Genomic DNA, 13,402 nt, shown 5'->3' on the forward strand with positions numbered 1-13,402 from the left:
TGATTTTAAACTTAAAAATGTTTATCTTAACTCCGCGCCAAGCTTCTAGTCCGCTCTGAACACGCCTCATGTTCAGAACGGACTAAAAGTTTGGCTTTTAGTCCGTTTTTTTCCGTTCCGTCCGTGTTTTTTTGACTAACTTTATAACAATTAGTCTGGATAGAATTTAGCGCTCATGTATCGCTCCACCCAGCTAAACCTAGTTGAGAACGTTCCAATCGAAATTGTAGACAAATACATTTACCTACCTTGGACATAAATGGTCCACTTAGGTAGGTCCAATTTCGGGAAAGAGGTGAAGCGCCGAACTGAGCCGCATTCCTATGGTTCCGAGACTTGGTCGATAACTATGAGCCTCATAAGAAGGCTCAGAGTTACACAGCGGGCGATGGAACAAGCTATGCTCGGAGTATCTTTGCGTGATCGAATCATAAATAAGGAGATACGCAGGAGAACCAAAGTCACCGACGATAGTTCTACAAGTCGCGAAGTTAAAGTGTCAATGGACAGGGCAAATAGTTCGAATAGCCGATGGGCGTCGGGGTCCCAAGGTGCTGGAATAGCGACCCCGCACTACAAATCGCAGTGTTGATCGACCCCCCACCAGGTGGACTGACGACATCAAGCGAGTCGCAGGGATTCGCTGGATGCAGGTGGCTCAGTATCGTTATGTTTGGAAGTCCCTACAAAAGGCCTATGTCCTGCAGTGGACGTCCATCGACTGATATTTTGATGATGAAGATGATGATGATGATGCAATTTTCTCTGGATGGAATTTAGTCCACGGAAAGATTTAGAAAAAGAACGACCGATCGACATGTGCAGTAGACTAGATATACTTAAACATAACACAACTTTTTACATAATAGGTTCAATTGTTATATTTGGTTACCTAACAAGTATACTTCGGTACCTACTTATTCAAAATAGTGGCGAGACATTTATGTAACGTAAAAATCTCTCAGTGTTCATGTGGGAGTTTTATTCACTTTCCATAGCATTTGTTTATATACTTACAGCAAGGCCGCGGTTTCACCCGCGTAGTTTCCATTCCCGTGGAAATACAGGGATAAAATATAGCCTATGTCACTCACCTATAATGTAGCTATACCTACATTGGTAAAGGAATTCTTAAAATCGGTCCAGTAGTTTCGTAGCCTATTCGTAACAAACAAACGATCATATCTTACCTTTTTGTAATTATTACCGTAGATATATTTTAAGTTTGCGCTTGACTACGATCTCACCTGATGAGAGTGATGATGGACTTAGTAGTAGGGCATTTTGTGACAGAAGTCAGAAGCTCCCAACACAGTACAGAACACAGAATGCTGTGATCTGCTGTTAGGAATGTGATGATGGACTTAGTAGTACTAGGACTGTGTGTAACCGGCTGCTTTGGTAAGTATCTGCACCAAACAGCGAGGCGAGAATTGACTCCGGTATGCCATCTGTGTGGGGCCACTGAAGACCCAGCGCATCACACACTAGCTGAATGTGCAGCCTGGAGCCCGCAGAGGCACATACTATCATCCACTATTGGTAGAGCCGTCTCGTTGCTCGACGTAGTTGACGCCATAATAGGCAGTGAAACGTGCTGGACAGTGATGCTGTCGTTCTGTGAGGCTGTCATGGGTCTGAAAGAGGCTGAAGAGAGAGCGAGGGAAGAAGCTGCCGATGCTCCCCTCATACGCAGGCGAAGGCGGGTAGAAGGAGGCGCCGATATGCGCACCATCTCCCACCTTAATGTAGGGCGAACAGGGTAGGCGGCGACACATAGAGACAAACGTCGGGACATCACAGTAGAATGTGCTAAATGATCCTGTGATATCACCAAAGGACGAAGCCGGATCCGCTGGGTTTTAGTGGGTATTCCGAAGTTTCGGCGAGTCCCACATACCCTCTGGAGTAGGGATGCGTAAATGCATTTCCCAGCGAAAAATAAAATAAAATAAAAGGACAATCTAACATCAGGTAACCAATGTGCTTGTTGCGTTAACTATTCACTAATACTAAAATAGCGACATACAGCTAAAACCTCTCCAGAGCTTCTCATATTTTATCACCCATTCAACTACATTGCCAGACTTTTCTTCTGACAGGAGATATAGAGCTTAGTATCTCTACGTCATTTTTGCTGCGAATTTCTTGAAAGGAATCTCAATAATTTATGAAGCAGGATTTAAACCCAGGACTGCTTATTCCTAAATAATATATTCTAACTACTGTGGTTAACATAGCCGTGATAGCCTCTGCCTCCGATTTCAGAGGGTGTGAGTTCAAATCCGGTCCGGGGCATGCACCTCCAACTTTTCAGTTGTATGCATTTTAAGAAATTAAATAACACGTGTCTCGAACGGTGAAGGAAAAACATCGTGAGAAAACCTGCATAATAAAGAATTTTCTGAATTATCTGCGTGTCTGAAGTCTGCCAATCCGCATTGGACCAACGTGGTGCACTATTGGCCTAACCCCTCTCATTCTGAGAGGAGACTCGAGCTCAGCTGTGAGCCCAATATGGGTTGATAATGACGAACCACTGTGCCATCGATGCAATTATGTTTAAATGTTAATAATTATAATCATTGTCTATGTAATACGAATACTCGTAAATATGAATCAAAGATTTTATACTATTAGATATGTCACTAACGCGTCGAAACTGGGCGAACAAAGGTAGCCAATTGTCTTCATTTCATTTAATCGCAACAATTTAAACAAATAATACTTAAATATTGTCTACAATGTTCTGTTTTCATGGTAAAACTTAGTTAAATACCTATACATATTCTGTATTACAGAATATGTATATACCTAATGTAAGTAAACACAAAATTGTCCATGCAGTTGCATTGTGCGCTTAGTGGAGTAGCTATGAATAAGTTTAGATAACTTTTAGCGGTGATTTAGTAGGCACGTAACATGTCTAATAGCATACAATCGTTGATATAAATGATCTAATTACGTGATTCTATTTATACTATCCGTGATCTTAGTTCAGAGTAAGCCGGATGTCAATAATAAAAAAAACCTTGTGATTATTATAAGGCCAGTGACCTCTGCGAGGTGCAATCATATACCTACGGTTGTTGCATTTTTTGCCTTTGAGGAAAAACTGTAAGGTCTAATGACGTGTCAAATAAAAGGGCGTTTTCATCAACAGTAAATATTTATTATAAAAATTGCTCTTATAGCCACATTTCTGTATCTATAATATATATAATATTTTATGTTCATCCTTTGTGCCATTGTTTCACAAAATTATTCCTGTTCTTGTTATTTTCGACACAACAGCTTAAATAATAATTATATTACAATATTTTCATACATTTTAGACAGCGGGAAACCATTTCGGAACACTTCATTGAGGAACGTATAACAATTCGATGTGCATCACAAGTGCATACAAAATGGTTCCTCAGTTGTCTTCATAGGAGTATTTTCTTCTCTAGAATATACACAATCGTTTCAATAAAAATCCTGTCATTTTTGGTAACCAATGGCAATGAAAACACTAATGAATTACACTTAGATAATTATAAAGTTACGTATGATGATGTCGAGAACCCTTCTTGGAAGAGTTCCCGACGGTTGGTATGGCTACATGATCGATTTGAAATCAATTTACCTACTCCTAAATGATATTGTTAACCTTATTTTTTCCCATAGGGAAAAGGCAAAGGTATTAAACCGTACAGCTCTTAAATAATTCTTTCTAACTAAATACAACCATATGAAAACAATTAAAATTATAATTTTAATTTTATTTAAATGCACGTTTTCTCAATAATATTCTTAACGTTTTATAATTGCAGAAATTTAAAACATTATTGTACAACTGTAAAAACATCGCCATGTTGCGGAAGGAAAAGGAACTACGAGTAATATCTTCCTGAAGCACAGACTGCTACAAATACTTGTGGCGTCGCCAATCCAGTTTTTTTTATATTTCACATCAATCTATTATGAATCAGTTCAGTGAGTGAACCTTGTCAATGAGCGTAAGATGTAATTTGGAATCGAGTGAATGAGTGAGTTGTGTTGAATTTAACGGTCAAATTAAGTACGGCAATTAAGTGCATCGTTTTGTTAATTTTTAATGTTTGTATTTCAATCGCTTGATGACGTAGCCATACCATGAGAAGACGGATAAGACAAGATCTACTGTCCACAATTATTGCTGTAGTCACAACACAGTGCATGTCTCGCATTACCATTAGTATAGTCGCCACGAAAACTGTTGCTCTATAGTCTATAGCAATATTTTTATAACTCGAAAGCGTGAGTCTGAACGTTGCTATCTCTCTTTGTCTAACACCATTCTGTAGATAGAGCCAGACAGAGATGAATTTGAAGCTCATACTTTCGAGTTATAAAATATACTCGTAGTTACAGAAAAATGCTATTGGATTTGAATTGAATTGTGCAGTGAACTTGTATTACAGTTTCTGGGCAAGCAGTGGAGTTTTATAGTGGCAATGTTGATTAAAATGTTTACCCGATTTAATTTTGATCATAGGTTATTACGACAATTTTAAGTTTGAATCATTTTTTAATTCAAATAAAAAAACAATAACTATAGACGATTTTCTATAGTATTCTATATTATTCCTATGAATAAATGATTTTTGACTTTGAACAAATCGTATGAGAATATCAACATTGCTGACTTCACAACTCCAGGCTGCTATTAGCAATTTAACACAACACATGTGTCATTAAAAACAATTGCTTAAACCGTGGCACAAGTTCACTGATTTGACAGTTGTGGATGTGTCATCTAATACAGGCATCAGACAATCACAACTTTGTTGACAGGTCACACATGAACTTCTGCAATTTAAGACAACTGTCAAAAGCTACACAAGCTACAATTCTCGTGACGACGCTACATTAATAGAACGGGAGCCTGATATAGCCAGACATATCTCATTTATAAAGGCTGAAAGTTTGACAGCCTATGCTTCCATAGATACTGTAACCAATTAGGTAGGTTGGAACATGATAGCGTTAAACTCAAGACAGTCTTTATTGAGTTGACGTATTGATACGCATTGTTAGACCTACAAGGGGTTTAAGGATCTTTAATCGACCAAGTATAAAGTTTCCCACACTCCATAATTAGCTATCCTATGCTCCAATCGTAGATACAGTACCTACGATTGGAGCATAGAATGCTTTCATCGTTCACAAAATGAGGTTTGTCTGGCTATAACAGGTTTCTAGTCCGTAAGCGAAGGACTAAACACAAGGAAAATGCATGATAATGTAATAAATAGTGCTCTCCGCTTAATTTGTACATAATTTCAAACAGACATACATATACCGGAATTCATACCAAAAGTACGTGTTGAGCACGATGCACAATTTATAATTTAATTGATAATTTATACAATTTTAAATATAATAGGCATAAATAGATTTTATGAAAACGATAATTTCATTGGAAATGAAAATGGAAAGTTAATTTCATATTTTGTTATTTGTACATGTTGCAAGCATATCATATATGAGTTTATGTCTCTGTCGTTTGCTGTTCCATATAATTTTATTTATTTATTTATTCTAATTGGTACAGTCAAGATTTCTTTTTTAATTAAAATGTCTCATACACGCATCAAACTCACTAAATTACTTTAAGTACTTAACGAAAACTGAAGAGTACAGACGACAGAAACATAAACTATGTGGGCTAAATTTTAGTACAAACGTGTAAGTATTTAAATTACTTCAAATAGACTCGTTTACCCATATTTCACTAACTTACTTAAGTAAACCATCACAACCAACCATACGGACAAGTTTAACAAAAAAAAAACATACCTAGAAGTATGTAAAATAAATCTTAAGATGGAAAAACTGATCGGAACTCAACACAAAACTATCCAGTGAATCAAATAAGCCCATCAACATGGTCGGAGTATATCTGTTAGACAGACGTAGAAAATAAAAAGCAGTGTTAGATAATGATTTTTTTAAAGTTAAAATATTATAAAAAGTGAAAATTCTGCTAATTTAAAATACCTATATTCGATGGTAACAATCCTACCATTTGATTTAATAACTAGTAAAAGGAATGCAATCTTTTTCATCATGCCTACTTAACATAACTTCCGATCAAGTAGATGGGAACGCTATTCAGGTACGATGTTTTTATAACTCGACAGGTTGAGCTTCAAATCCGTATCCATCGCTCTCGGTCTACAGTATTGTGTTAGACAGAGAGAAACACAGAAATTCGAAACTCAAACTGTCGAGTTTTAAAAACATCGTTACAAAAGAGCGTGGTACGAGTTTTAAACCCATTATAAACCTAACTAACTCCAATCAGTACTGGCAATATTTTGTGACACTTATATTAAAACGAATTATAATATGTAACTTGTAAATCTGTACTTGAGTGTATTGGACAGAATAGAGGTCGTATGATACAACACGATTTCCAACAGACCAACAAGTGCAAATTGGCGGTAGTTTGGTATTTTTCAAAAAGTCTCTACTGTCTTCTTAAATAGAAAAGTTGGTCAGATACTTAAATAATAATTTATTCTTATAAGGAAAAATAAAGCAATGATTATAAAACAATGTTTCCCGGCTGGCTTGCGGTGACCAACTTTTTTATTTTATTTAATTTTTGGGTATTTAAGCAAAATTATGTGTTAAATATTTAAAAAATATTATTTTAAAGGGAATAAAATTTTATTTAAGTTTCCGGAATTTGATTTTTATTGAAAAAAATTAAATAAAATATTATTTCCTAAAAAAAAAAAAATTACGAACGTCTCCCAATGACGTGTTTTACATACTTGCATAAATGCCATGAGTACATTTTAAATAAGTGATTTTATGTACTCTATAATTGATAGACCATTATGAGTTAACTAAATTGACACATCTAAATGTTGCGTTAATTTTTATCACAGTCAAAAATGCGGGAATATGAACACAACTTTTAGATCAGTCAACTTAATTAAATAAATATTAAAAAGCACGATAGTAGTGTTTTAAAAAGCTTTTTAAAGTACCAAAAAACCAAAAAAAATACCCATATTGTAGAGACCTTTAAGCTATCAAACTGTACCCAATCGAGTCATCAGTCTGTTGGAACGACAGCGGACGCAAATCCACGTCGGACACAATAAAATTACTTTACAATAATGTATTTACAACGGCCGCGTACCCCGCGCCATAATGCCCAACTCCGCATATAATATGTACACTAAATTTAAAGAACATAGAGTTTCTCTCATTAGCTACCGAATCACAATTCAAATATTTGAGTAATTGACAACGGTGGACAAACATGCGCAGGAGCACTAATGCATCTTACTTTATTTGAAATTTGTACTTTGCTCTATTTAAAAGTCGTGCTAGATAGGTATGTTTGGTCCATGCAGTCGCAATTCCGTGGACGCCATGTGGTGTCATCGGGATGACGGGATTTCTTAACTCAGCGGCCGAGTTTGAAAGGCCTATTTTTATTAACCACTCGCTGAACTATTGTCGTAAGTAATCCTAACACGAGCTATGAACCTACTCGTAATAAAAATATTGGGATATAAGAATTATTTTTAAAACAAAAACATACATGAATACAGTTGTATCAATTAAATTTTACGTTATTAAGTGCACGTTATACATAATAACAAAGTTAAGGACATATGTGGTTATTCTATAAACGAACTTCAGTAGCGTTATTCTGGAACGGTGTTTTTATAACTCGACTATGCGAGTTCGAAATTGGCTACAGCTTGGGAAAGTTATTTGACGCAAATTGTATGTGTCAATTGTTTTTTTTTTCGGTGTATAGTTATAGGTAGCTGCTAGTTTTGAAGGAGTCTTAGGTATAATTGACGCGTTATGCATAAAGTTGTCGAGTATAACGCTCGCAATCGTGACGTTTTCGCGAATTAACGCAAATCAAAGTCAAAGTTAAATGAACCTAATTAAAAACCTCGTTTTAATGCCGTACATTCTATACTGATTTTTATTTTACACTCGTTCCGCTAGAACTGGTTGAGAGAAGTGTACGAACTTGAGCTTTATTAGGTCTAACATTAGGTTCATTTTACTCAGACGTTAGTATAATTTCCCAAAAATGATTGCGAGCGTGCATATACTAAGGATATATTATGTAGATAGCTTTGTCTTGGATGAAAGAACTTGCAAATAAGACCATTGTTGGATTTCAAAAAGGTTGAGCATACGCCAACGAAAATACGCGTTTATTTAATTTTTTACTTGGTATCTGGTACATTTACACAATGTCCTTATGTATTGTCTATGTATGTAGATACATATATCATTCTTTATCACTTTTCAATATGACGTCACGTTTTAGATGCCAGGTAAAATAAATCTTGTAGCGCTATTTATAGCAATGTTTTTATAACTCGACAGTGTGAGTTTTGAACTTATCTCTATGTCTCTCTGTCTAACAATACAGATAGAGAGAGATAGAAACAAATGCGAAACTTAAACTGTCTGTTATAAAAACATCATTTTAGAAAAGCGCTACGCGTTTTAAAATATTTACTATCTATAAACACAAAAGACTATTTAGCTCGTTGTCCAAATAATTTAACTACGCCCGCGAAGGTTTCACGCCTTTTTTCCCGATGACACGCTGTTACAATGAACCACGTTTCACGTAGGGTGCAACCCAGCGAGTCACCAATGCGTTTGCGCTTGCGTTAACGTTTGCGTTCTGTAATTGCGTTAGCGGTTGCGTTAAGTTTTGCGTTTTGGCCACAAGAATAGTTCTTAAACTGGCGTATCATTGCAATGCGCAAATTTTTACGTACATGCTACAGAGATTGTGTTAAGAATTTGCGTTATGCTTTCCTTTTGTAGCAGCAGTAGAACGCTAAATTAAACGCAAATATAAATGCATAGGCATACGTATTTTTAGAGAGGATTGTTATCAATAACTTTTACATGATTTCATTGCAGTGTAGTAGAACCATTATAATAAGTTACAATAGAAAAAAAACGCAAAATAATTTATTATTGGTTACGTTGGCATCAATAAGGTTTTAAGTAAATCAAAGCTGTTTTTTTTTTGTTTAATTAAACGTAAAGTAATGAAGCATTTTTTCGTATAATTTTTTTAAATGCCAATTTACTTGTAACTTATTAATCTGGTTCTACTGTACATTATGGTACTCTACACCTCTCTAGGATCGCTGGGTTTGTGGTATTATAATTTAAATCAGTATTTTCGATGTCTCAAATCTCATTGCATTTCTAACGGTTCCTAATCTCTATTAGCCATTGCTACTGGGAATCCGTCGGCCCCGACGAACTCTGTACAAAACTAGAATTAAGTAAATACTGCAAATTAATTGTTATTTTCACTTAATATTAAAATCATTACATATTAGGAACTGCATTTAACTGTTAGTAGTAAATACCGTAAGAAATTATCCAGTGGTCGCTTTATTAGTATACGTTTGATCCTTAAATTATTTATTGTTCTTAATCGTTAGATAAAGAGTCAGTTCACAAGGGCCGGCGGATCGCGGACAGATTTCGATTCATTCACAATTCCAACTGAGATGTCTTAAGTACGATCACAATTAATCAGGGCCTGACTTCCAATCTTACAACCTCAGACCAATTGCAATTGGACCTGCCTCGCTAGACGTCACACCTGTCAAAGTATATGATCACGATCACAAACTGCGTTTATAGAATCTATGTTTTGTGTTAAAATTACACTTGTGTGTATTACGATTAAAATTTATAGCAATTTATGTATTTATTGGTGTTAAATATTTTCGATGTGTAAGTTCAAAAAACGACAGAAAGTTGGTGAATTTGAGTGCGATACAAGTCCAAAGGCACTTGGTCAGAGCTTTCAACAGAAAATGCTTTCGCGAGACTTTCATGAGGACTGTCCATAAGGCTGCATAATTGACACCCGGCGCGCACCGCACAGTGGCGCCGGAGCAGTGGATGCGGAACTAATGAAAGTTCGTCGGTTAATTTAAGTACATACTACGTATTTAATTACAATTTGTTCAACGACATTGAGTTCGGAGCTGCAGCGTGCACGTCCCTACTCACCCGCAGTCACGCTTCGTCGTACGTGCGTCCGATACGTGGAAAATATCAAGACAGAAATAATTTCAAATCGTCCCTCCTCCCTCAACGCAATAAATATAGCATTTATCTAATTAATTACACAATAATTTCAACAAAAATTTCAAACACCCGATACAAACGATAATAACGTCTTCGGCAATGTCACTGCAGTTTCTGAGTTCACTCAAAGGAAAATAAAAGTATCAAAAATAAGTCGGGTCGCGTACGAGTCCCGCGTGTCGTCCGAAGCTAGCACCTTCCCGTTAACAATCACATAACACTAACTAGTGACTCGTGGCGGCGCGCGCCGACTAGAGGGCCAGGTCAGGGCGGCGCGGGCGGCGCGGGCGGCGCAGGCCCGCGCGCCGCGCACTAGCTCGTGGGCACCAGCAGCCGCACGAAGCTGTCCTCGCCCCAGCCCCAGTCGTCGGGCCACGCGTCCTCGGGCGGGTCCAGCGCCGAGCGCGACGACAGGCTCAGCACGGAGCCCCAGTCGATGCTGCGCGGCTCCTCGTCGCCGTAGCCCGAGTCGCGGTCGGGCGGCGGCGGCGCGGGGAAGGGCGTGGCGCGCCCCGCCGGCTCGCGCAGCAGCTCGCAGCGCGCCGCCGCGCACGCCTCGGGCGGCTCCTCGGCGCTCTCGCGCTCCATCTCGCGCTCGATGCCGCGCAGCGTGTTGCACACCAGCACGGAGCGGCGCAGCGACGGGTCGGCCGTCTGCCGGAAGCGCGCCAGCTTCAGCGCGCACAGGTTCATCATCTTGAGCCGGCGCTCGCGGTAGCAGCGGCGCGACGCGCAGCGGCCGGCGGCGCGCCCGTCGCAGCACGCGCGCGCCGCCGCGCCGCCCAGCTCCAGGTACGACTTGCCGTTCTCGGCGCGGATGGTGTCGTGCGCGCCGCACCAGCCGCCGCACCAGCGCCGCCGGCACGCGCGCCGCTCCTCGTCGTCGCGCCAGCACTCGGCGCCGCCCGCGCCCGCGGCCACCGCCTCCAGCCGCGCGATGGAGTCCTCCCAGCGCGCGACCTTGCCGCCGCCCTCGCACCCCGGGCCGGCGCGCCGCTTGGCGCCGCACCCGCCGCCCGAGCCCTGCAAACACCAGACCACACATTTACACCTCAAACACTAACAAGTTACAGGGTGACCGAGACATTTTTAGGACAATATAAAAATCAGCCAAAAGATGCCAAGAGAATCTAATAAAAAGACCCATAGTACGGACCCCTCCTAGAAACGACAGTACGGACCCCTCGCGCAGTAAGGCCCCGGCACAGATACCTGGCCCGCTTTGTGAAGCGACCCTTCCCTTTTTTTGGTCGCAACATTTGCCCGGGACCCGGGGAGCCACCCCTGGGCCAGGTAGCGAGTTCGTGTTCGGCAATGCGAGTGTGGGATTTGCCCGGACAACTGGCGTCCGCATTCTTCCTCTACAAATTGTTCGCTACACAAAAGATCTACGGGCAAATTAGAAAATCAACAAAGATGTCCCAGATCTGGCCGGCGCCGCGCACAGGAATAGTTTACTGATCCGCAGGTCGCTGGGCTCATTCCACTCGTGATAGAGACTCATCTAGTGGCTTTTACAGTATGCTATTTTAGGTTTACAGAGATTAAATAAAATAATCTATACTAATATTATAAAGCTGAAGAGTTTGTTTGTTTGTTTGTTTGTTTGATTGAACGCGCTAATCTCAGGAACTACTGGTCCGATTTGAAAAATTCTTTCAGTGTTAGATAGCCCATTTATCGAGGAAGGCTATAGGCTATACATTATCCACGTATTCCTACGAGAATGGGAACTACGCGGGTAAAACCGCGCGGCGTCAGCTAGTTGTAAATAAATCCAAAGAGTCTATCTAAACTATTACGAATTAACTCAACTATTAAATAAAACAAAACAAAGACTTGGAATAAAAGAATGGTTTTCAAAGTGGAAATTTAATTTCTTACAATTTTAAACTGGAAAAACAAGCTGCTCTATCGTAGCAGCTGCATTGTACGTATAGACGCGATATCGGACGAGCCGCGACTTAAGGCATTGCTATTGGACGCTGTACATCGCGTGTTTCCTTAACGAGTTTGTGCGAGCGACGATATTTCGCAACGTAGAACCGTCGATGGAAGTAAAAAAGGGAGTTTTTTAAAAACAGATGGAGACCACGTCCACCGGGGGCAGATGCCGCCGCACCTGCCGCACAATTAGCTGGCACACGCCTTTACGCGCCTGCGCGCTTTAGCTCCTATATCATATGAAAGAATTACTATCGAAAGACAACTAATTGGACATCAATGATATTTTATATTAGCGCATCAAAATTGAGGCGGACAAATGTGGAACTTTGATTGTGACGCTTATAAAACAACGAACAAATTGAAACAACGAACGTTATTTAAACAAATAGGTACCTAATACCTAAATATCGTCTATTATGTCGAGTTGTGTATTCAGGAAGTGTAAAAACTATATACATTCTTTTTTCAGCGTAAGTTTTTACGTACCTATGTTGCGCAAGTGATTTTTTGAAGCTCAATTATTCTTACAAAATTTTATTGTCATCAGTGTACCAGATATGACCAGCGTTTGTACCAGAAATGATAGATTTGGCATAAATAATTGTTAAAAAATAACTAAAACAGGATTATAATAGGCAGCATCAACACAATGGGGATCTAAACCTGAATGCTGAAATATCTTTTTTTTTAATTTATTTTGTACCAATATTAGTAACACACAAAAGTAAAAAGAAAAACAGTGGACAAGGAAACACTTATCTCTATAAGAGATATCAAAAAATTACAAGGAATACCTTTATACCTATGCAATATTATGTAGCTCGTAGTCATTTCATTGCATTAATTATCCATTATGTAACTCCATAGAACATTAATGATTCACGTAACTCAATTTAGATATACAATGAATGTAAAATAAATAAGTCCATTATTCTACAACGAATACGTATGCAAAAGCTATACAGCTATAATGAGCGGAGTTATTTCAAGACGTTGCATCGAATGTGGCCAAGTAGATAACGCAATGAGAATTGAGAGTCGGGCAGTCAGAACAAGTCAGGCAGTCGCAACTGGCACGGTTGACTCAGCGGCCACTCATCGCAACGCTGCAAATAATCATTTTGCGTCACCCTTTTATCGCTCCGCGGAAAACGGGCCGTTCCATTGTTCACTCGAACTCGAATCGAACAAAACTCACCGACCCCTTTACACTGCGCTGCGTTAAAAACCGCGCGGTGCATTCGTGAGGTTCTAAAATAGACGATGCCGCGTGATATCATTAAAGTATCATGCGGTTCGTACCTATTGA

At 39.4% G+C, this 13,402-nt stretch overlaps 1 protein-coding gene across 1 annotated transcript in view; it reads right to left on the reverse strand.

Annotated features, from left to right (window-relative positions):
- Window positions 1-3,150: 3,150 nt before the first annotated feature.
- The window catches only part of LOC112047498 (uncharacterized), a 40,651-nt gene continuing 30,399 nt past the window's right edge, over window positions 3,151-13,402 (reverse strand). Inside the window, exon 2 of the mRNA XM_024084633.2 lies at window positions 3,151-11,169. Coding sequence (XP_023940401.1) covers window positions 10,459-11,169 — 711 coding nt within the window. The 3' untranslated portion in view covers window positions 3,151-10,458. The remainder of the gene's footprint in view (window positions 11,170-13,402) is intronic.

Source organism: Bicyclus anynana, chromosome 21 (assembly GCF_947172395.1).
Source record: "Bicyclus anynana chromosome 21, ilBicAnyn1.1, whole genome shotgun sequence".
In the NCBI taxonomy this organism is placed as follows: Eukaryota; Metazoa; Arthropoda; class Insecta; order Lepidoptera; family Nymphalidae; genus Bicyclus; species Bicyclus anynana.